General features: G+C 50.5%; 1 protein-coding gene across 1 annotated transcript in view; it reads right to left on the bottom strand.

Moving 5' to 3' along the window:
- Positions 1–19004, bottom strand: part of Cdhr3 (cadherin related family member 3) — a 58964-nt gene extending 39960 nt beyond the window's left edge. Inside the window, exons 1-4 of the mRNA XM_041658686.1 lie at positions 18959–19004; positions 12750–12949; positions 9115–9280; positions 6284–6381 (exon numbers count right to left, since the gene is read on the bottom strand). Coding sequence (XP_041514620.1) covers positions 6284–6381; positions 9115–9280; positions 12750–12949; positions 18959–19004 — 510 coding nt within the window. The remainder of the gene's footprint in view (positions 1–6283; positions 6382–9114; positions 9281–12749; positions 12950–18958) is intronic.
- Positions 19005–22980: the final 3976 nt, after the last annotated feature.

Below are 22980 nucleotides of genomic sequence, written 5' to 3'. Positions count from 1 at the left end.
AGAGGGAATCTTGGGATACAGCCATGGCAAATCGACTCTGAGGGAACAGAGTGTTGCAGATGAGGGATTCCAAGAGAGGTCAATAGAGGCAATGGTAGGAACCAAAATCTCTCAGACACAGTTGGGATATAAAAGTCACACACTGGGATTGTAAATTATGTTTGAGATTCTGGAAGAGGCCTTCTGGATTTGACTCCTGGCTCCACCATTCCCTGTAAGTTTGTGCAGGATAACAGCAACAGAGCCTGCATGAAGGAAACTTCAGGATGTCTGTCTTAGTCCCTGTTCTATTGCTGTGAAGAGACACCATGACCAAGTCAAGTCATCATGTGTACAAGGCCCTGAGTTTAATTCCCAGCTCTGCAGCACCTTAAAAAGAATGGAGTAAGCTCTGTAACAGAAGCTGCCTCATGTGGGCATTCAGAGAGTCTTTGTTAAGTATCCAAAGACTTCCAATCTCTCTCTGACAAGAGACCAACCAACAATCCCTTCTCTGGAAAATCCTAAACAAGCGGAGTACCGTGTTCTGTGCCTGTAATCCCCGCACTTGTGAGGTAGAGCCGGGGGCATGGCCACAGATTCCAGGGCAGCCTGCAGTACAAAATGAGACCCTATCTCAAAAAGTCAGTCATGGTAGCCTCAAAAGTCTTAAAACAACAATATCGGGCCAAACATTTTGTGAGTCTGTTTAAGCAGCAATGGTATATTTGGCAGTGAGATCTTGAGTTCAGCCTACGGTCTCAGTAACTGCTGTAGGAAAGAAAAAGCCAAAGAAACAGCAACAGATAGAACTGGTTTGGGGAGCAAACACTGAGGGCGTGAGAATTGTCTTCATTTCCATTACACTGCTTTCCTGGAATCCAATCTTTACATATATGTGAACATATGTACAATTGGTGCTAAGCTAATTTCTTCTCCTTCCATCTCCTCACTTTGTTCATGCACAGGCAGTTTTGTTCTCAGAAAAGAGATAATATCCGTAGACTAGAAACATTGTGTCAGGTGGCCCCTTGCCAGCGACTCAGTAAGGCTTTCTCTAAAACCTGGCATCCTCGCCTCCTTTATAAAGGCTTGTTTAATCAAAGCTCTCCCCTGATATTCATTCTTGGAAAACAGAAACTAAATAGAATGAAAAGGCACCGCAGCCCCCTCTGCCCCAGTCCTGGCTGAGAAAAGTCCTGAGTCATCAGATCAATTCAGCTAACGAATGCTCGTTAGACAAGCTCTCTGCTTTCCTCTGGGAACGTCCCTTCCCACCTCCCACAGTTCTGTTTGAGGGCTCCCGGTGGTTCCTGTTTGCCCTTGGTCACAAAAGCTTCCTTTTGGAAGACACGGGGCCCATCCTTCCTCCCATTCACTCTGCAGAGTGTTTTTCGTATAGGCAGAGGGAAGATGAAATGGCCCAGTTTGCAGGAATGTCAGCTCCCTGGGGGCCAGCAACCTCCCCTCGGCTTCTTTCTACAGTATGGCAGAAGCTGGCAATATAACCTTGGTGTCTTCCGCAGCCATTCCTAGCCATCCTACAAAAATCAATGTGAATTCAGCCTTCTGTCCTAGAGAACAGGGCATCCATCCCACGGGGAGCCAGTTTCCAGAGGGAAGCGAGAACCCACTTTCTCCCAAGTCCAGGGTGCCCAAACTTTTTAAAGCCTGAATTCAGGACCCTGTAGCCTCACCCAGAGGAGAAGCACACAGACCAGAATCTCCCATTCAGGCTATGGTGGTTAGAAGTACAATGTAGTATGTCAGTTAGATTTCTCTGTTTAAGCTGAATCTTTTGAAACAAACAAACATTCCTACCAATTCCTTTTTCTCTTTCTTACTATGCTACTCCCATCCAGCCCTTGGGGTGGTAGGTGGTGGTGCCGGGGAGGGAGGGAGAAGGAAGAAAGCCTTGACAGAAGGAAAAAGACCAATAAAAAGCTGCTTACTATAGCCTACCCTGGCTTCTGCCTGTGTGGAAGAGCTAAGTGTGTATGGCATCACTTAAATGTTTTGAAGAGACATGGACAAGTTTGTGTATTGGGAGTTCTGTAGCTGTTGTTTTTAGAGACAGCGTTTCACATATCCCAGGCTGGCCTCCAACCTTTCTTGGCATCCTAAGAATTGAACCCAGGGCTTTGTGTACGTTAGGCAAACACCTTAACCAAGGGAGCTGCATCCCCAGCGCACACAGCTGATTTTACTAATGTCCACCTCACTGCTAAAGCTGCAGCTCCGATTGTTGTCCCTTCTGTGGTAGGAATGCCACAGGCATCTGAGTTCTGTCTCTGTGATCCAGGCTCTGCCAGTCTTAAGGGCAATGATCTCAGTCCATTGGAGGGTCTGCCCAGAAGAAGCGTGGTTGATTCTGGAATCAACCAACCAAACCTGAGGGCTTTTCCTTCTGTGAGCCTCATGAAAAGACCTGGAGTAGAATGCCTTTGGCTGTGACTTCAAGGGGTGATTCCGAAGTGCACACGCAGGATGTGTTGAAGGGGAGCATGTGGTGGGAAAACTGTCAGGAAGGAAAGGGTAGAGCACGTAGCAGAACTTCTGGAACAGGGAAGAAAGTCCCAGGTACCCAGTGCAGTTCCCAAGCAAAGCTTTAGTTCCTTTTCTCAAACAGAAGCAAAGGGGCTGCTACAGGACCAGGAAGTTCTAGCCAGAACTAGATGATGGGACACGCCTGTGTTGTGTGACAGAACTTTCCCGGGGGAGGTGTGGTACATGCCTGCGCACCCCAGATAGGGAATCCCCAACAGGCCAAAGCATGGGTACCCCCAAAGTCCAACTCGGTGAGCCCAGGGGTTGTTTGGGGGGTGATGAGCGAGGGGTTACTGATAGCAGCAGAAAAGACTCGAAGACAACTGCATCACCAAAGCCCACCCCAGCAGAAGTGACAGATCACAGAAGCCAGGGACTACGGAGCCTACAGGCAGTTCAAAGGTTGGAGAGTGTCCTTTCCAAGAGCCTCCGTGAGTCTAGTCCTCTTTCAGGCAGCTGGGCTTGTCTCTAGGCTTTGCACTTCCGTTTGTCTGTCTTCTTGGCATGGCTCACCCCAGAGTCTTCCCTGCAGTTCTGGTTCCTTCTGTCTGAGAGGGACTCTCGGCTTTTACTGCTTACGCTGTCAGGGATGGACCTAAATCCGGTAGGTTTCAGGGACTTCCTGGCCCTATAAGGAGCTTCCAGCAGGATGGGAGGTTTCGATGGCCAAGGAGACTATTACACAGCTGCCTGTAATCCCAGCATTCAAAAGGTTGAGGCAGAACAACTAGATTTCAGGAGACCAACCTGGGTTACATAACAAGACCCAGTCTGAAAGGGGCTGAGGCTGTACCTCTGCGACAGAATGCTTGCTGGAGTGTGTGAAGACCCCAGTTCCAATGACTGGGGTGGGGATGGCAAAGGCAGGGAACATTGAGGGGCCAGCAAGATGGCTCAGCACTGAGCAGGTAATGGTGCCTTCCACACGACATACAATGACAAAGAAGCCTGGCAATCTGGGTTTGATCCCCTGACGGGGAGAAAGTGCCCGTTCCATAAAGTTGTTCTCCGACCTTCCCACACACTAACAGTAAACAGGAAAACAAAAAAACAAAATATGCTGTCTATCCATGACCTTCATCGTGTCCATTTGGCATAGAGGATTCCTAGAATAAAGGAACGGCTAGACTCCTCCCACCATCATAAGCAGGAAGATATAAGTCAGGATGTTCTGATGTTCTCCTAGCAGTGAGGTTATTGCCCTTTTAATTTAACCCTTCATCTGCCCTGGTGAGGACAAAGCACACTTCCTTTAATGCAAAAGGCCTTCCTTAATGGAAAGGTCTGAGAAAACCCTCTGATGGAGGGGTTCTACACTAGATCACTTTGTCTCCAGGTGCAAAATCTATAAGTATCCTCAGAGTCTCCAAGGAGCCTCAGCTGCAGCCAAGGGGCTGTTGGCAAGGAGCGGGATGGAGGAGGCGTGGGAATGGGGTCTCTCACAAGCCTTCTTCAGCAGGTGGGAAAAAAGCAGAGTGGGTACCAGAAAAAAGCTCCCAGGAACAGCATCTTTCCTTTCATGTGCAGCCTCTGGATCCCAGCCACCCGTGTCCTCATCAGAATCCAGGAAGAACCCCTGGGAATCTAACTATATCAAGATATGAGCCTGGGCACCCCACCAGCCATCACCCTGTGTCACCGTCACCACCGAGCATCTGAAATGGGGCTGGTCTAATGGGTGAGCCCAGGAGTAAAGCGTACACCATGTTTTAAGATCGTGGGGAAAGTGAATAATTATCTCATATGTCATTTGATGGTATGTTATACATATTGAATTGAGCTATATTGTAACTACGCTAACTTAGAGAGAAAGAACAGAAGGACAGGCCTGAATAGAGGAATTGACAGAGGAGTTATATCAGGAAGCACAGCTTTCAGTCACAGTGTGTGTGTGTGTGTGTGCGCGCGCGCGTGCGTGAGTGTGTGTGTGGTGGGGAGCATGAGTGTGGGAGGTTACAGTAGGCAGCATGGCAGGGCCTTGCAGGAGAGGAGTGTCCTCCCTTCAAGTTCCAAAGAATAGTTTCCTTAGGAGAGACATTTGCTGTGTTTAGTGTGACAAGAATCCTGAAGGAAAGAACCTTCGAATCCATATAACAAAGTGACCTTTCTGAGCCCTGGGTTTCTAGGGAACGGTGGGAAGTTCCCCTTGTCACTTAGCCTATATTCCGGGAGGCAGGTACTGGTTCAGTCCTGGACAGCGGAGGGGATGGGAGGGGCTGGGCTGCAGCACTGCAGGTTCCTGCCGGTTCTTTGTCCTAAGGGACAGACTGCAGGGCTGTGTGACCTGATTTCTGTGACAGAGAGATAGAGGGTCTGTGATCTAACAGTGATTAACGCCACCTGACTTCATGAAAACACTGGGAAACACATATGCAGCATTGATCTCCGGTTGCACAGGGCAGTACTGTAATGGACAAGCGTGATTGAAACAACATACAATTTGGTGCTGATCAAGTTTCTTTTAAAAGGACTCAACGAAGGAGCAAAGGTCGCAGCTTCTGGAGGCATCCCCGTTTACACAGTCTGTGTATCACTTCCGAAGTGTCACTCGTCCACCAGAGCATGCGGCTCTGGCAGACCTTGCTCCCCACTGTCCCCCCCCCGCCCCCGCCTGGCTAAAAACCATTAGATCCATTCCTAAAGCTAGCCACCAAGGTCTGCTCCTTATTTGGCCACTTAATTCTCCTGAAAGGCTGACTTCCAAAGCTCAGCAATCAAAAACCCCATTTGGTTCACCTGATGAACACGCCCAAATAAAATTAAGCACCTTACCCTAACACGGGGTTTCCCCCTTAACCTTTATAAGCTGCCATTTGCTATGGGCTACGTCTGTCTCCTCTCTCTCCAGGACAAACACCCCTTCCCCCTTTCTCTTGCCCCCTTCCTCTTCTCCCTGTCCCCTCCTTTACCATCGCATCCTAGCCCATTCTAACACAGACCTCCCTTCTCATCCTCTTAAAAATCCCACCTGCGTGGTCATTAGCTGCCGTTTCCTGCCAGTGTTGCTGACAGCCTGACTGCCCCATTTCAGAGTGCTCTTCTCTAGAGGGCGGGGTCGGCAGCTGGGCACCTGTGCTTTTGGTAAACCTTCCTGTTTTCCTCCAGGCTGGTCCAGGCAGCTGCAGGGCAAATTCAGCCTCAGCAAAGCAAAACAAGGCACTTTTTCCAGGAACGGCTAACAGGCTTCACCTGGGGTTGCTGGGACCAAAAGACCCAGTTCCAAGAGGGAAGGATTTTAAGTGGGAGCAAGGAGCTCTCAGCCTTCTCAGACTAGATGGGGAGGCAACAGTCTCCCCAGTCCCTGTCTGCACCGAAAATCCCTGAGACTTGATTTTCCCTTGAAAAGGAAAACGTCTTTGTTGCAAGCTCGGCTGTCTCTTAGGAAGGACGTCACTGTCTGGTTTGGGGGTGTACCTTTTGTGCTTGTGTTCAAAATAGCAGGATGACTTTGCATCATCTTGAAAGGGAATGCTGCCAGCTCAGCCTGGCCTGGGCCGGGTGGCTTCACATGCAGCCTCTCACATGACCTCCCCTGCCTGTGCCAACCGCTCTCCTGCTTTCGCTGTCACTCAGGAAGCACAGGAGCTCAACAAGGTTGAGAGTTGTCCCAGATCAAAAAGAGCCACGCACAGAGCCCTGGCTGGACCTTGGAAGTGGCAGTACATCCCGGTGCTGACCCCGCTACCCACCTGACAGGCTTGGCCGTCAGGCTTCTGCCCCAAAGCTGGTGTGCACAGGGGCAGCTTAGGGTACTTACACTGAGGGGTATGTTCTGGCTTGTGTCCTCTGGGTCAAAGGCCTCCACCTGGTAGATGAATCCAGGATTCGTTCTTTCTATTACATAGAGGTTTAAACCTGTTCCAAGTCAAAGGGAATAAGAGTGTCTCATCAGATAGGGAACTCGAACCCCCGGCCTTCCAGACACTGTAACTAAAGGGAACCAATGAAGCATCATGGGACAGAGATCAGCCAAGATAAGACCCAGAGAGAGACGGCCTGAGCCAAGCTGTTGGAGATTACACAATGCTAGGTGTCACACCTTCAGTAACTCCTCCACTGGGAGGTGACCCGGACTGTTGTTAGTGGGAAAGAGGACCAGGATGAGAGGGAAGCTGGGAGTCACTCTAGTGCCTCCAGTGTGATTGATAGTTACATTCAGATCTATCTTTTTATGTTAAAGTGACCTGTGAAACACACATGGACACCAGCAGAAGGCAACGGGTATGAAGACAAGGGTGGGGTAGGGGTGAGGACACAGAGGAGGGTGGGGTAGGGGTGAAGACACAGAGAAGGGTGGGGTAGGGGTGAGGACTCAGAGGAGGGTGGGGTGAGGTGAGAACACAGAGAAGGGTGGGGTAGTGGTGAGGACACAGAGAAGGGTGGGGTAGGGGTGAGAACACAGAGAAGGGTGGGGTAGGGGTGAGGACACAGAGGAGGGTGGGGTAGGGGTGAAGACACAGAGAAGGGTGGGGTAGGGGTGAGGACTCAGAGGAGGGTGGGGTGAGGTGAGAACACAGAGAAGGGTGGGGTAGGGGTGAGGACTCAGAGGAGGGTGGGGTAGGGGTGAGGACACAGAGAAGGGTGGGGTAGGGGTGAAGACTCAGAGGAGGGTGGGGTAGGGGTGAGGACTCAGAGGAGGGTGGGGTGAGGTGAGAACACAGAGAAGGGTGGGGTAGGGGTGAGGACTCAGAGGAGGGTGGAGTGGGGGTGAGAACACAGAGGAGGGTGGGGTAGGGGTGAGGACTCAGAGGAGGGTGGAGTGGGGGTGAGAACACAGAGAAGGGTGGGGTAGTGGTGAGGACTCAGAGGAGGGTGGGGTAGGGGTGAGAACACAGAGAAGGGTGGGGTAGGGGTGAGGACTCAGAGGAGGGTGGGGTAGGGGTGAGGACTCAGAGGAGGGTGGAGTGGGGGTGAGAACACAGAGGAGGGTGGGGTAGGGGTGAGGACTCAGAGGAGGGTGGAGTGGGGGTGAGAACACAGAGAAGGGTGGGGTAGTGGTTAGGACACAGAGAAGGGTGGGGTAGGGGTGAGGACTCAGAGGAGGGTGGGGTGAAGGGTGAGGACACAGAGAAGGGTGGGGTAGGGGTGAGGACACAGAGAAGGGTGGGGTAGGGGTGAGGACTTAGAGGAGGGTGGGGTAGTGGTGAGGACACAGAGAAGGGTGGGGTAGGGGTGAGAACACAGAGGAGGGTAGGGTAGGGGTGAGAACACAGAGAAGGGTGGGGTAGGGGTGAGGACACAGAGAAGGGTGGGGTAGGGGTGAGGACACAGAGAAGGGTGGGGTAGGGGTGAGGACACAGAGAAGGGTGGGGTAGGGGTGAGAACACAGAGGAGGGTGGGGTAGGGGTGAGGACTCAGAAGGGTGGGGTAGGGGTGAGGACACAGAGAAGGGTGGGGTAGGGGTGAGGACTCAGAGAAGGGTGGGGTAGGGGTAAGGACACAGAGAAGGGTGGGGTAGGGGTGAGGACACAGAGGAGGGTGGGGTAGGGGTGAGAACACAGAGGAGGGTGGGGTAGGGGTGAGGACTCAGAGAAGGGTGGGGTAGGGGTGAGGACTCAGAGAAGGGTGGGGTAGGGGTGAGGACTCAGAGGAGGGTGGGGTAGGGGTGAGGACACAGAGAAGGGTGGGGTTAGGACACAGAGAAGGGTGGGTTGGAGGGTAAAGAGTTTGGTTTGAGAGGATTGCTAAGAAGCCCTTCAGTTGCCAAGAGACATTGGGTAAACAGATGATGTCTGAGCTGTGAGTTCAGGGAGAGCCCAGGAGAAATAATGGACTTGGGGTTCTCGTTGTTCTGAGAGCTCACTGCACACAGCCAGCACGTTGGGGTGATCTGATGGGAAATTCCCTATTTCCATCTTCTTTATTTTTATTGTTATTAGGTTTTTGATCGGTGTCTGTGTGTGTCATGTGTTTGTGAGCTCACCACAGCATGTGTGTGAAGATCAGGAACAGCTCTGCTGATCAGCTCTTCTTCCACTTGGAGGTCTGTGCTGTGTATGGAAACAGGCTGCCGGGCCTGCATAGTGAGGGGCTCTCCCTGTTCAGCCAAACCATCACCCCTTGTCTCCTTTTCTATGATGTTGGCGATTGAACTCACGGCATGATGCGTGTGATGTAAGCGTTCTACCGCCAAGCTATGTCCCCAGATTTCCATCCTTAGGGCATCCCCACCGTCTCCCAGGCAGGCCCAGAGTATCGTGTCCAGAGAGTCCATGATGTACAAGAAGACAGCTGGGCAATGGCTGCAGGAAGGTGGCAAACTCTGATGGGCTGAGCCCAGGATCAGCTAAAAGGTTTCATTTTGAGGGGCCTGCATTCAGCATTCTTCCCAGGACTCAGAGAGAGAGAGAGAGAGAGAGAGAGAGACAGAGAGACAGAGAGACAGAGAGACAGAGACAGACAGACAGACAGACAGACAGACAGACACAAGGCTCTAAAAGCTGCTGGATGTCGTGACTGTGTGTTGGGGAAGAAATTTCATTTTTCCCTGCTTGTTAGGCAGCTGCCTTTTCTGAGAAATCGCTGCTTGCTCTGCTTGACTCTGTCCGGCAGGGTCCTCTCTGATGCCACTGTCTGGGTATGTCTCACCTTGCGCCAAGTTGCCTTGAAACTGAGGCGGTTCGTTCACATCTGTCACCTGGACAGTCAGGACCTGCAAGTCTGTGACACCGGCATCATCCTTCACATAAATCTGCAAATCGAATACTTTGGGTCCTGTTTCGAAGTCTAGTTGTTCCTTCCCACTGGTGACAACCTGAAACAGAATATGAGGCTCCTGTGTTTGTTTGCAAGGGGCTCTGACTAGGAAGGGAGCCACCTGCTCCTGGTCACCATCCTCACTTTCAGAAGGGCCCACTCCTCTGACAGGGCAGCCTTAGTCCTTCCGACATAAGCCCCAGAAGGCGCTCCTGTGGGTGATGCTGCTTTTCTTAGGAAAGAAAACTCTTCTGGAGACATTCTGGTGCGATGAACTGGAGAGGGAAAATCTCGGAATTTTAAAACCTACCACACTTAGCACTAGACTGTAGACAGGCCCCTAGCTACCCTGGACACAACTCCTACAAGCCCAGGGGCATCACTGTGGTTTAATTGTCCCCTAAAATGTCCCCATTGGAAAGGAATGACTGGTGTTGTATCATGCTGGTGTGAGCTAACCGGTTAGAGGCGGTGGGTGGTGAACATTCTCAATGCTTTATACGAGAGTGGGTTACAGAGCCAAGCTGCTTTTCTTGTTTAACCACCCCACTCTCTCCCTTGTCCCCTCACCATGGTGTGTTGGCCACACTCTTCTGCAGCTAGAGGGCCCTGGTCAGATACCAGCATCTTGACTTTGGACTCCCGGTCTCCAGAACAGGAAAAAAATCACTTTCTTTATAAGTTACCCAGTCTACGGCATGCTGCTACAGGAGGAGATGTCAGAGTGAGCCGACTTCCAAGATTAACCTCTTTCTTTCCTGTCTTCTCCACCTCCATCTTCCCTCCCCCTCTCCTCTCTGTCCCCATCTCTCTCGTTTTGTTCACATTACTGGGGATTGAACCCAGAACCTCACACACACTAGGCTACTCCTGTACCAGCGCACTCTAACCCTAGCTGAAGGACGGTCTTTCTTCCAGAGCTTTGGCAGCTGATACCGGGACAATTGCATCCTGTGATGAAAGTACTCGGCTCTGGTCCTTGGCTCTGCTGGACTTCGGTGTGCCTCAGGGGAGTTGCTTTCCCTTCTGCTTTTGTTCCCACGTGATTATAACTCAGGGAGCCATCCCTGTGCTAGGCGAGCAGCTGACACTTTGTAGCAGAGGTGAGGACCAGGAGGGAGAGGACTTTGTTGAAGGCTGTCTCTGTTTAGAGAGGGCTGCATGGAGGAGGTGGCACATATCAGGTTTGACCTTGTGAGATCTAGACCGGTTATAAGAAGAGGTGGTAGCCACAGGTGTGAATGTGGAAGACAGGACAGGTGAGGGTAGAAAGGGAAGAGGTCGTCTGGCGTCTTCAGAGAGCCCGTCTGTGTATAGTTAATCAGAGCCGGGCCATCTGTTCTGTCTATGGATGAGGAGGCAGAATAGCACACCATAAGCAGGGACTGTGAGCCAATTGACTGACTTCAAAGTTCAGTTTCCTGTTAAGTGGTTTTCCATGCCTCAGTTTCCCCATCTGTGACATGAAGATAACAATAACACCTGCTTCACAAGGCCACTGAGAAGCTTGAGTGAGCTGATTTGGGGGTTGTGATCAACACCATCTGGCAGTAAGAACCTTGTGCAAAGGTTGACTTGACCCCTGGGTAGCAGAAACTGGTGGGGAGCACGCATCCAGCTGGCCTGTAGACAATCCAGTCCTCCTCCTTTATCCACCTGCTTCCTGCTCAGCCTGGCGCCTTCTCTGCATCCTGTTAGATGGATCTTTTCCTTCCACATCACCTACTGCAGCTTCCCTCTCCTTGGGAACTAGCTGGGGCACTCCGTAGGAAGCAAGTACCCATCTTAGAACCAAGGGATCATGCGGCTGCTAACACAAATGGAAAAACTGTCTGGTCTCACCAGCATTTACAAATGCTTATGGATCTACCTCTTGCTGAGCTGTTTTTGGTATTTTACTTGTCACGGCAGCTGTAGGTTGGTGAACATCGCTCCACGCTCCACTTCATGTGTTCAGGGAAGGGAACTGGGTGGGAGTGGGGAGCTTCAGTTGGGCTGCAGAATTCTGGAGTGAAGCAATAAGTTTGACTCTGTGTATGTGGCCATTGGCTTCATCCTGAACGAAGCTGAGCAGAGTTTGGGTCCATAGCGCTCGGAACAGTTAACAAGAAAAGAGCAGCGTCAGACTAAGGCCTGGGAGGCTAGAGAGGCAGGCACGGTCTCCACAGGACCTTGGAGAGCTCCTAGGCTGCTGCTGCTGGGCCCTACCTGTTGTTCCTCCCCTGCCTGGGAGGCTCAGAGCTGTCCTTGGAGTCACAATCCCCACGGGGGGGGGGGGGGGGGGGGGCATGACTAGCCCTTTAAGGTTGAGGAGACTCTCTGCTTGGCAGTACTGGGTTCTAATCGTGAATTAATAGCTCAATAAATATGTGGTTTTTGTTTTATTAAATAAGACGACCTGGTCTCCAGTCACAACTCAGGTACATATTGGCTGTGCAAGCTAGGGCCAAGCACTCAGCCTCACTGTGCTTCATTTTCCTTATCTCTGGACAGAGACAATGTTAAAGCTACAACCACGGTACCTTGATGACTTCAAGAGCAGGAGTGTGTGAGTCAACTTCAGTGGCGTCAGGAGTGTGGGATGCAGTCTGTGAGTGTAAGCGTTGGCAGGGCTTAGGGGAGCAGACTGGCAGCCAAGAGCAGGCCAGGCATCGAGAATACATAGGCAGGGCAGCTGAGTCTTGGAGCCAGCGTCTGGTACCGAGAACTATGGTGGGATGATGGGGGGAGATTGCTGAACCCACCCCTGAGTAGAGAGACGCTGGGCTCTGGCCCCAGGGCCTGGGTTCTACAAGGCAGCTGTGGGCCCCTGATCTTCCTGCTTCTCTGAAACTCCCCTAGGGGTGCAGGATGAGCTACATTTAGGAATACCGGTGTACACCTCATGGAAACAACTGAGTCTGGATCAGGCAGGCCTAATCCCAGTGTGTCTCACAGGGACCACAGGGACCCACAGCGGAGCTGACTCTACCTTCAGGAGGCTGGGGAGGAGAATTCTGAAGGCCAGCAAGTCCAGACCCTGGATCCTAAAGATGTCTTCAGGTTGGCTCTCCCTAGGGGGAAGTGAGAACTTTGGGAAAGACTCAAATGGCAGACTAGACAAGAGAGCAACCGTGGCATGACCCTCAAGTCTGTGAGCAAACACGCACATTGCAGCTCTAGACACTGAGACTTCTGCTTACACATGGGGCGTGTCTTTCATATTAGAAATACTTGTTCTTTCAGAATGTCCCCTAAAAAGTCACAGCATCACAGCAGAGTAGACTCCCTAGGTTCAAGGTCACCAGAACCCAAAATGTCAAGATTCACCTCCTCCCTTCCAAAGAAAAGGGTCAGCCCGTGCACACTACCACCCACTAAAACATGAGGCCAGAATGTGTTACTTTGTGACTGCTGAAGAAGGGAAGGAAAGGCCAAAGCACAGCCGGTCTGGGATCCCTTGGCAGAAGGGAACTGAGAGCAGTGGTGGAGGAAAGGGTTTCTGGAATTGCTTTGCAGATGGGGAGCAAGAGCCAGAGGCTGCTCACCTCGAAGTCGGTCCCCGATAGTCTGTTCACCCTGAAGGCCTCAGTGAAGGGGCTTGGGTTGACGACCATGGGAAATCCTGGCATCACAGGCGACAACGACACTGATAAATTCACAGAAAACTCATGCACCAAAGTCGCAGGTGGCGCATTCTCTGCCACGGTGCTAGTGGCGGGCAGGTGGATCAGGTGCAGGGCCTCCCCTGCAGGTTTAAACAGAGACAAGGAGACATAAACACACAGCTGTGGCTTTCATTTCTTGGCAACAAAGGGAACTGGTCATCCCCAAGACCGAATGCTTTCCAGGCACTGCAAAGCAAAAATGTGAAGTCTTCTGGGAGCCAAGGAGACAGCCAGCCCAAGCAGCCATGAAATCCGCTGCCGAGGGGGAACAAAGGCTCCAGTTCTCCCTCCTCCCTCCCAGCCTTGTGAAGAGCCAGGAAAGGAAACACTTAAAGGCCTTAGTGTGGTGATGACATCACCGTCTCTCTTGCAGGCCTTAGCACGGTGATGACGCCTTCTCTCTTGCAGGGGCCCAGAAGATTCTGGAAGTTTGTTTTACTTCTTGGGGCAATGTTGGATTTATGAGGTCATGTGAGAATTGAGTATGCATGACTGGAGAATCATGGGGGATTTCTCCTCAGCTGTTACCAATGTCAAGGGCAATCGATGGTTTGTTGCTGGAGGCTGTTCTGGGGCTTCCTGTGGATGATCAGTCAGTGTGATTAATACTGATTTCAGAGGAGAAAATGAGAGAGTCAGGAGGGCACATGGATCACTTTGGACTTCACCAGAGATATGGAATTTTATCATTAAAGGGGGCACATACTTCACCCAGAAAAGACTAGGGACATTCTAAGGTCCCCATGATACCGTGACAAACTTGACCACTACAGAGGCTGTATTATCTCATATTTTTATAATCTTGCTAACTATAGTGAGCTTGGGCGGTGTGATGGTTTGCATAGGAATGGCCCCCATAGACTCGTATTTGAATGCTTGGCCCATAGGGAGTAGCACTATTAGGAGGTGTGGCCTTGTTGGAGGAAGTGTGTCACTGTGGAGGTTGGCTTTGTGGTCCCAGATATGCTCAAACTAGGCCTAGTGTGGCAGTCTACTTCCTGTAAGAGGTGCCCTGTCCTTCTGGTGACCTCTTCTCAGAATAAGGTCACGTGCCAAGATCATGCAAATGAAATAAAAAGCTTGGAAGCATTCACAGGAGATACCGACAATAAAGATAGCTGTGGTACAATGTCTGTCAGTGCCCCGTTCCCCATGATCCCCTGCCAACAGAGAAGTAGTCACCATGGTAGCAATTGCAATAATCCAGTGGCCAGGGTCTGCGTGCTGAAGTGGTACATTAGTGAGATGCAGTGCTCAGAGTATTAATCCTCATCCCTCAGGTCCCTCAGTTCCCTCAGGTAAGGCTGATGGATTTCCCAAGGCACCCAGCTCAACGTGATGTGTCCAGAGGTGACCAGCCAAGCTGTAGCAAAAAGGTCAGAGGCTCAAAGCTAACCCTTCTCCCCAAGACACCTCATTTCCATCCTGAGGCTGGCCTTCCAGAAGGTTCTTTTGGAGTCTGGCGAGCAGGAAAGAGGCTTTAATGGACTTTGGCTTTCACATGTGTCTTAATAAGAATCAAATTAGATTTGCTGGCATCTAACACATGGACAAAGAAGAGGCAGGTGAAGATGGATTGGCAGACACAGAGCCGGCTGCAGCATCTTGACACATGGAGCGCTTGTTTTCCATGAATTATAGCCTTTCTGGGAATGGGCTTCTGGAGCCTCCTCCTGAGATCTAGTGTTGAGACAGTTAAAGCCTTCCTCGCTTCAGTTACTGACAGGAAGCTGACTACCCTGGGCCCCCAACACCATGTGGTAGAACACGACCAGTTTCTTCAAAGTATAGCTCTGATTCTGAGACTCAGTCTGCCCTCACCTGAAACTATCAGCAAAAACTCCTTCAGGGACAGTAAGATGGGATCCATGGGTAAAGATGGCCTGACGACCTGAGCTCATTCCCCAGAACCCACGCCGAGGTGGGAGGTGAGACCTGGCATGTGGAGGTCAGAGGACCACTTTGCAGAGTAAGCTCTCTAGTGTCCTGAGCATTCTGGGACACACCCCCACCACATGTGCACGAATGACAAACACACAAACGAGTTGTCCTTCATCTTCTCCATCAGCCACAGAGGGCGGGGGGGGGGGGGGGAACTGCTCTGTGGGACAGAGACCTGAAACAGGGAACCTTTGGCTTCACTCCTGCGTAACCCTGTGACTGAACTGGACCCCGGTCTTCTGTGAGACTCCAGTGTCAACTCTGTTGTGGTGCTGGAGCTACCCAAATGACTGCTAATCACCCCCAAGAGCCTAATGACAAGATCTACAATGCTACAGTTTGTTTCAGGGGGGAAATGCTATAGAGCAAAACCACAAAGGAGACACATCACACTGAAGGCTGCCTCTTTTCCAGCAGAGATTTGAACCCAGCGGACGAGATCAGGGACCTTTCTCACGACCCCCATGATTGCCTCTGTCTGGTGCTCATGGAAAAACTTTGGTCCAGCAGCCTGGTGCTGTTTTATGTTCACATCAGATTCTGGACTCCAAGGAAGTCCCTTACTCCCCAGCACTATGCTGTGGGGTAGCACAAACGCTAGTGTCCTAGAGGAGGCTTCTAAAAGTATAAACAGCTTCCATACACCTCGGGTTCAAGAAGGCCCTCTGCTGGGTCCTTCATTTTCTGGCTGGTGAAGAACATGTGGTCCTTGGGTGCTTGTGAAGAGCAAAGACTTTGGTCTCAACTCTTCCCCGTGGATACAGTCAAGCCAAGCGCTTGTCTCATTTCCGCTCTCTGGGGATTTCCTTCGTGAGCCATTGTCAGAATGTCACGTGATCGCTTCCCAAACAGAAGCTTTCACTTTCCCTCATCTTGGTAGGAGAATGGGAGGAGGCTGTGTCAAGCACAGACGTGAGGTAGGTAGGAGATCTGAGCTCCACATTTGCTGACAGTTCACCAGTAAATGTGAAAGACACAGACGCACGTGCGGCGGACTCCGAAGAGATGACGAGCAACTCAATTCAGGACACAGTGGATGCCTTTGTGATCGTGGAGACCCACAGGGCGCTAAGAGATGTGTGAAACCTGACGGGGATAAGCTGACATTGTAGCTGCAGAGATGGGACAGATCCTTAGAGCATGTTGAACACGTGGGCATTGTGCTGAGTTGTTGGCAGGGAAAACACACAGAGGCAAGAGCCATTCCAGGGTCTGTGAAGAACCAGAGCAAAAAGGAGGGACCTGGGGGTGTCAGGGCCTAACAGGGGCCTTGTAGAAACCTAGGACTTGAGACCTAGAAGAGGAGGCTGTTTGGCTTCTTTGAGGCTGCGTTCATATTCCTCTGTGCTGAAGGTGGTGCGCAATGTTTGCTCTCACACCCAGAATCCCCCAGGCCTCTGCAGTTCTGGGGTGACCCAGAGTCTCAGACTCAGACAAAAAGATGAGACATAAACACACCACATCATAGAAGTCCATCAAAAAGCTAGGACTTGGCCGAGGTGGGAAACAAGTGTTTGGTGTGTAGTCTGTTAGGCCAGAGAGATTTCCGTAGGCAATCCCAAGGACCCAAGTTCTCGCAAACAGTGCAACCTGTTTATCCCACACACCTGCTGACAGCGTTCCAAGTGACAGGGTTCGAACAGAAGCTGCTCTTCGAATCCCACGTAACCTCAACACAAACAGTTATAGCTCAGAAACTTGTATTTCTGGGGAACCTTCAAATGTTTACCTCAAGTAAGCACCTGGACTGTTCATGGCCTACTTTAACTCTGTAGGTCTGCCCTCCACGGGCTAAAGCCTCAGGGGGAAGCGGGCTCAATATGAGGAAGCCCAGTAATTTTTTTTTATTAGCAGATAAAAGAAGAAAACCAAATGTTCATTTTTATGGATCTTGGAAAAGCATTTTGATTTAAAAATCCATTTTGATTTAGAACTAATAATCCAGATAAAACCATCTCCTAAATGGAGAAAACATTTCTGCCTGACACCAAAAGCCAGCCAGCATCCTGCCTTGGGGTACAGAAGCAGGAGTGAGCACTCTTCTCATTAGCTGTAAATGGTCAGCAAGGACAGGCTGGCAGTTCGGTAAGAGAAAGAAATGGCACACGGAGCCATCAGAGCAGAGGGCTCCCCATGTTCACTGTCTTTGCTCCCACATATTCGAATCCAAGGGGAAACCATTAGACAGATGGTGAGACGAAGCACTAACCGGCATCCACACGTTGGATGACAGTCAGCGAAAAGAAAAGATTTTATTTACAAATGTAAAGAAAAAAAATAGCTACCCACAAATACTGAGATCTGAATGTAAATACCCACATAAGGGAAGCTAACCTCCCCGTGAGTGAAGCAAAGAAATATTTGAGCAGATGTCAGAACTCTGGTTAGGGGACGCAGGCACAAACCGTCACAGTACCCTTGCTAAGCACTTCCGTTCCAGGCCCTTCTCTCACTGTTTCGCGTACATAACTCATCAAAGTTGCAAATTATCCCTAAGTTAACGTGAACAAATTCCATTTATCATGCATCTATTACTTACTCAGAATATAATATTTAATTTAAAAGTCTTAATTTCAATAACCCAAACTGAAAGTATTCTTTAAAAATGATACAAGACTCTGTGAGAGTTTGAAGCTAGCCTGGTCTATAAGAGCTAGTTCCCGGACAGGCACCAAAGCTACAGAGAAACCTTGTCACAAAAAAAATCCAAAAAAAAAAAAAAAAAAGATACAAGCTTCATGGGGCCTGGAGGGATGGCTTAGGGGTTGGGAGCACTTGCTGCTCTTCTGGGGGACCTGGGTTCAATTCCCAGCACCTAATATGGCAGCTCATGGCTATCTGTAGCTCCAGTTCCAGGGAACCTGACACCCTCACACAATACCAACACACATAAAAATAAATACATGTCTCCTTTCATTGCCTGATGAAGGTTAATATTCAGGAGGATGCCTATATGTTTTTCTTTGGGTTCACCTTCTTATTTAGCTTCTCTAGGATTATGAATTATAGGCTCAATGTCCTTTATTTATGGCTAGAAACCAAATATGAGTGAGTACATCCCATGTTCCTCTTTTTGGGTCTGGCTTACCTCACTCAGGATAGTGTTTTCTATTTCCATCCATTTGCATGCAAAATTCAAGAAGTCATTGTTTTTTACTGCTGAGTAGTACTCTAATATGTGTATATTCCATACTTTCTTCATCCATTCTTCCATTGAAGGGCATCTAGGTTGTTACTGGCTTTGTGGGAGCCTAGGCAGTTTGGATGCTCACCTTACTAGACCTGGATGGAGGTGGGTGGTCCTTGGACTTCCCACAGGGCAGGGAACCCTGATTGCTCTTCGGGCTGACGAGGGAGGGGGACTTGATTGGGGGAGGGGGAGGGAAATGGGAGGTGATGGCAGGGAGGAGGCAGAAATCTTTAATAGATAAATAAATAAAAAATAAAATTAAAAAATACATCTTTAAAAAAATAATAACCCAAGATTCTTGAAGCTCTTGAATGGGGAAGAGAGAATATAGGAAGTGTCAGGTACAGTCTTGGGCCTATCAAGACTAGCCTTTGCTCCTGGGGAGACAGTTGCCCCTCCATATCTGTTTCCGGGAAGGATGACTTGCCAAGTTAATGCCTTGAAGGAAAACTGTCACAAAAACTGACTTGATGTCCAGACACAGCTGGGCTCTGAGAAGCCCTTCCCAACCTTAGTTCTCAGAAAGACTCCTTGCTCAGGCCAGACACAACAGAGTGAGGCTTGGACAAGCCTGGGTTCTGCTGTGGTTCTCTAACTGAACCCCAGGGTGCAGGCCACTCCAAACCAGCTGCTGCTAAGTGCATCCACTCCAGGACCCCTGGCCCCAGGGTGCAGGCCACCCCAAGCCAACTGCTTCTAAGTGTATCCACTCCAGGACCCCTGGCCCCATGGAGCAGGCCACCCCAAACCAGCTACCTCTAAGCACATCTGCTCCAGAACTCCTGGCCCCAAGATGCTGGCAACCCCAAAGTGCCTGCCTGTTGCCCCTCATAGCCGAGAAACCCTCACAGGAGTGCAGCCTCACAGTGGCCAAGTCCTCTTTGGGGGCATCCTCACGAAATGGTGTCCAGCAATGCAAGCAGGCCAAGCAAGGCTTCAGAGTGCACAGAGCTCCTACCTGAGGTGACTCCCAGGACAGCAAGGACAATAACTGCCCCCTGCATATTGGATGGGTCCCTGTGTGTGTGGCTGTCCAGGATCTTCATCCAGCTTTCTAACCCACTTCTATTCCAGACACCACAATCTTCCTTCCCCTCATGACTTGGTTGCCAGGCAGAGAGTCAAACAGGCCTTGGTGGTAACTAAAGGAGACGCTAAACACTGTTGTCTGTTTGTTCTTTGATGACCTACGTGTGTGATAACCTGCTGTCCCACAGGCCAGCTACTAGCCTAAGGTCTGTCCCCAAAGTCCTCATCCCGATGTCTCCACAGAGAGCTCAAGAGAAGTCAGAAGAGCAAAAGGGACACATTGAGATAGTGGCTGCATGTCCCTGTCATGAACACAGTGGTCTCAACCTCCCTGTAACCAACCAGGCCTGCTGTCATTTGCCCAATCGGAGCTGCACATGAGGGGTCTCTACTGACTGGATTGAGATGAGAAGGACTCAGACCTGGAACTCCCTGAGACTCAGACAGTCGCTAAGAGCTGGGACCCAGTGTCTCCGTGAAGCGAAGTGGCCCTTGACACCGGTTAGTTACTTTGCCTGTTGCCATAACAAAAACCTGGCACAAGCAGCTCAAGGCAGGACAGGCTGGTCTTGTCTCACAGGTGGAGGGAATGGTCTTCTGGGGAGGGGGGGCTTAGGAGCAACCTCAGGCAGCTGGTGCGCCGCGGCTGCAGTCAGACAGCATGCGAGGACCGCTGGCGCTCAGCTGGCTGACTCCCTTTTATCTAATCTGCAACCCCAGCCTGTGTAATGGCACCATCCATAATTAAGGTAGATCGTCCCACCTCAATGAAGCAATTTAGAAACTAGCTCACAAACATCCCCGGAGGTGAGCGTACGAGGTTAACTATCTCAGACACCATTTGCCACCGCAGGCCCTTCCGCAGTCCACAGGCTGGCTGAGGAATACTGGAGTTGAGCTTCTGCCCACTTGGGAGTGGTGTGTTCCTTTACAAGATTCCCATGACTGTGGAAGCATCATGGCAAGGCACAAAGAGAGGTGGGTGAATTATCACATCCTGGCTCCACCATCACTCAGAAAAAAAAAAAAAATGGGTCATAGTAGGCTTGGGGAAGATGACTGAGGAGCAGTAAGAGAGTAATTGGGTCAGTGGAAGTACTATCTCCTCCATCCATTTATTTCCCCACAACAGGTGTCTGTCTGCTCCTGGGGAAGGGTAGCCCAGCAGCCCCAGATGTGGAGGGGTTGGCCAAACCGTCTCTCAGGGATGGAAGTGGTTTGGAAAATCCCAGGGGTCCTGAAGAACAGGCAAACCTTCATGCAGATGGGTCAGCCTGAAGGAGTCAGAATAGATGACAGACTGAGCAGGCAGGTAGAGGAAGGGCCTGGTCCCTTGTCCCTCCTCTCTGCCCAACCCTCTTCCCCAACCTGTAGGGCAGAGAGGAGGTGGCAGGAGCTGTGCAGTCAGCTGCACCGTCCAGGGAGTGAAGGGTGGCAGGAGATGAGACTTAAGTTGAATTTAGATTTGTCCGGAGCCCGAATGATGCTGACATGGATAACTGGGGGACAGAAAGCAATGTGCTAAGGGACAAGAGCAATTCCAGTGCTCAGGCAGGAGGATTGCCAACCTGGGCTACATAGTGAGGGTGGAGATAGCAGGGGTTACAGAGGAAGACACTGCCCCAAAACCAGATGAGAGAGAGAAGGCTAGGGAGGGAGGGGGAAACAGACAGTGTAACAGACGTCTGTCGAAGTATCGAGGAGAGGGGGACTGGGAGCATTTCAGTCCACTGAGTGGGAGCTGTTCAATGAATCCCTCCTGGGCCACAGGAAGTCAAGGCTCAGAGACAGGTGACCCCCTCCGATGCACTGCCAGTCAGGACTCTCCTCAGAAGCCCAGGACAGCAAAGCTGGCTCCTCTCCCTGCATAGTCTCCAGGGGTCCTCTGGGTCACTGCCCTGGCTTACAGTCCTCACTCCCACTACAGTCTCCTCTATGGCCCCAGGGCGGCCTACGGGCTTTCAGGCCCATTTCACAAGAGCATGAGAATCTGATCCTTCCCTTTTCTGCTAAAATATCAAACCACGTTGCCCTTTAGTTAACTTTTCCTGGATAAAGAGGAAGATTCGGAATGCTGGATAGCTTCTGTTTGAAGTAGCTAAGTGGCGAAAATCACAGGCTCTGCTGTGTGACCTTTTGTATCTCGGTTCCACTTATGCCTACCTGTAGATCCGGGGAAGTAGGACCTGCTGTCCACTGTTACTGCAGTGGGGAATGGGACAGGGAAGGGAGCTGCTCTTAGCACATCTTCCAACAGTGGCTCACCCCAGGGGGACACCTGCTAGGCCAGCAAGGGAAGCATAGTGGGCGTGCAGCATTCCCAGGCCGACTGAAAGGAAGAATCCACGACAGTCACCAAGTTACTAATTCTCACTCCTCGGTTTTCCCTGTCATGTTAGTTACTGTAAATAATCCGTTTCATTATGCATAATTAAAGCTGAAGTGATGGCTCAGATTAAGTTATGGAAAACGTCAGAATAATTAAGGCTTTGAATTAAAGAAACTCACATCTGTTTAATTTTCAGCCTGGCTACAGTGTTTTAATGCTGCCCTGTTACACTGAGTTCGTGTCGGTTCCGGTTCCCCCTCCTCCATCCAGCTTTCCTGAGGCATGGGGGCCACATTTGGGAAGGGGCTGTGTGTTTGCTTGTTTTCTCATGTACACAGCTCTGTTTTCAGTCCCAGAGTGGACGCCATTGCCAGGCCTTGCCCCTTCTAAAAGTATAAGGTTCAAATGGAGGCCCCCACCTGCTCAGAAGTCACAACAGCTACAAAGAACCCTGAGGGCCTTGCTGTCTTGTATCTGGATTCCAGGGTGCAGAGCTATTTCAGTCTCTAAAATCTGTCTCCACAGGAAGATGAACGAGGGACCTCGTAGTCTTGGGCCAGAACTTTGGGGGGGGGGGGCAGGGAGCCTTCTGTGAGTTCGGGCTGGCCCCACACTGGTCAGGCCTTGGGGTTTTTCAAGGGAGTTCCCTGGAGTAGCTCGATGTCCGGTGTGTTAGTAGTGTTGCCTTCTGATATTTGACTCAGAACCTGGAACACATTTTTCTCCTGAAATCTATATGGACTTGAAGGAAATAGAAAGGGAGAAATTGAAGCTGTGTGGAGAACGTTCAATTGTTCTGCTCCTTTAACGATTTTGAGGGTGTGAGGTCTAGATGACAGTGAACCTCCTTACCTTTTTAGTTATGGGACATGCATGCCTCTCCGTCCAGCTTGGAACTCTGGCTTCCAGTAATGTGGACCCTAGGGCAGGACGTGTAGGGTTTGCCGTTGCAGGACCTTGACTTGGTGTCTCCCAGGACCACACTGTAACAGGGACAGTACACAATTGGTGTGTAGCGGCAGGCAGGAGTGAAGCATGGCCTCGTGTTCTAACATCCACACCGCATCAACCATGCCTACACCCGCTTCCATTTCTCTCTTCCTTTTCTTCTTCCTCTTCCTCTTCTTCTTCTTGATGTTTATTTTTTCATTTACCAGAATTTGATTACCTACTGTGTCCCCTTTATACATGATAAGGTTAAAGCAGGAAAAAAAAAAAAAAACAGACGAAAATTGCTTGGCCAGATGATGGAAGCACTGTTCTTCCATCATCCATGCATCCATGCATCCATGCATCCATGCATGCATGCACCCATCTGTGCATCTATCCATTGGTGCTTGCATCCATCTTTTAATGCATGCATGCATCCATCAATGCATTCATCCATCCTTTGGTGCATGCATCCATCCTTTGGTGCACACATCCGTCCACTGGCGCATGCTTATATGATCCATTCATCCATGCAGACAGACAACCATTACTCTGGTATAGCTCACTGCATATGAGCAACTGAGCAGGGTGTCATGTCTGTTATTAGTTACTTTAAAGTCACTGTAACCAAAAGAAATGGAAGAAGCTTGTGAAAAAGGACAGTTTATGTTAGCTCTGCCTCAGAGTGATTT

The sequence above is a fragment of the Microtus oregoni genome, unplaced genomic scaffold (genome assembly GCF_018167655.1).
Source record: "Microtus oregoni isolate MIOR12 unplaced genomic scaffold, Mior012 000009F_ref0000495, whole genome shotgun sequence".
NCBI classification, from domain to species: domain Eukaryota; kingdom Metazoa; phylum Chordata; class Mammalia; order Rodentia; family Cricetidae; genus Microtus; species Microtus oregoni.
The sequence above is the reverse complement of the archived record's forward strand: the minus strand, read 5'-3'. Positions and strand labels throughout refer to the sequence as shown.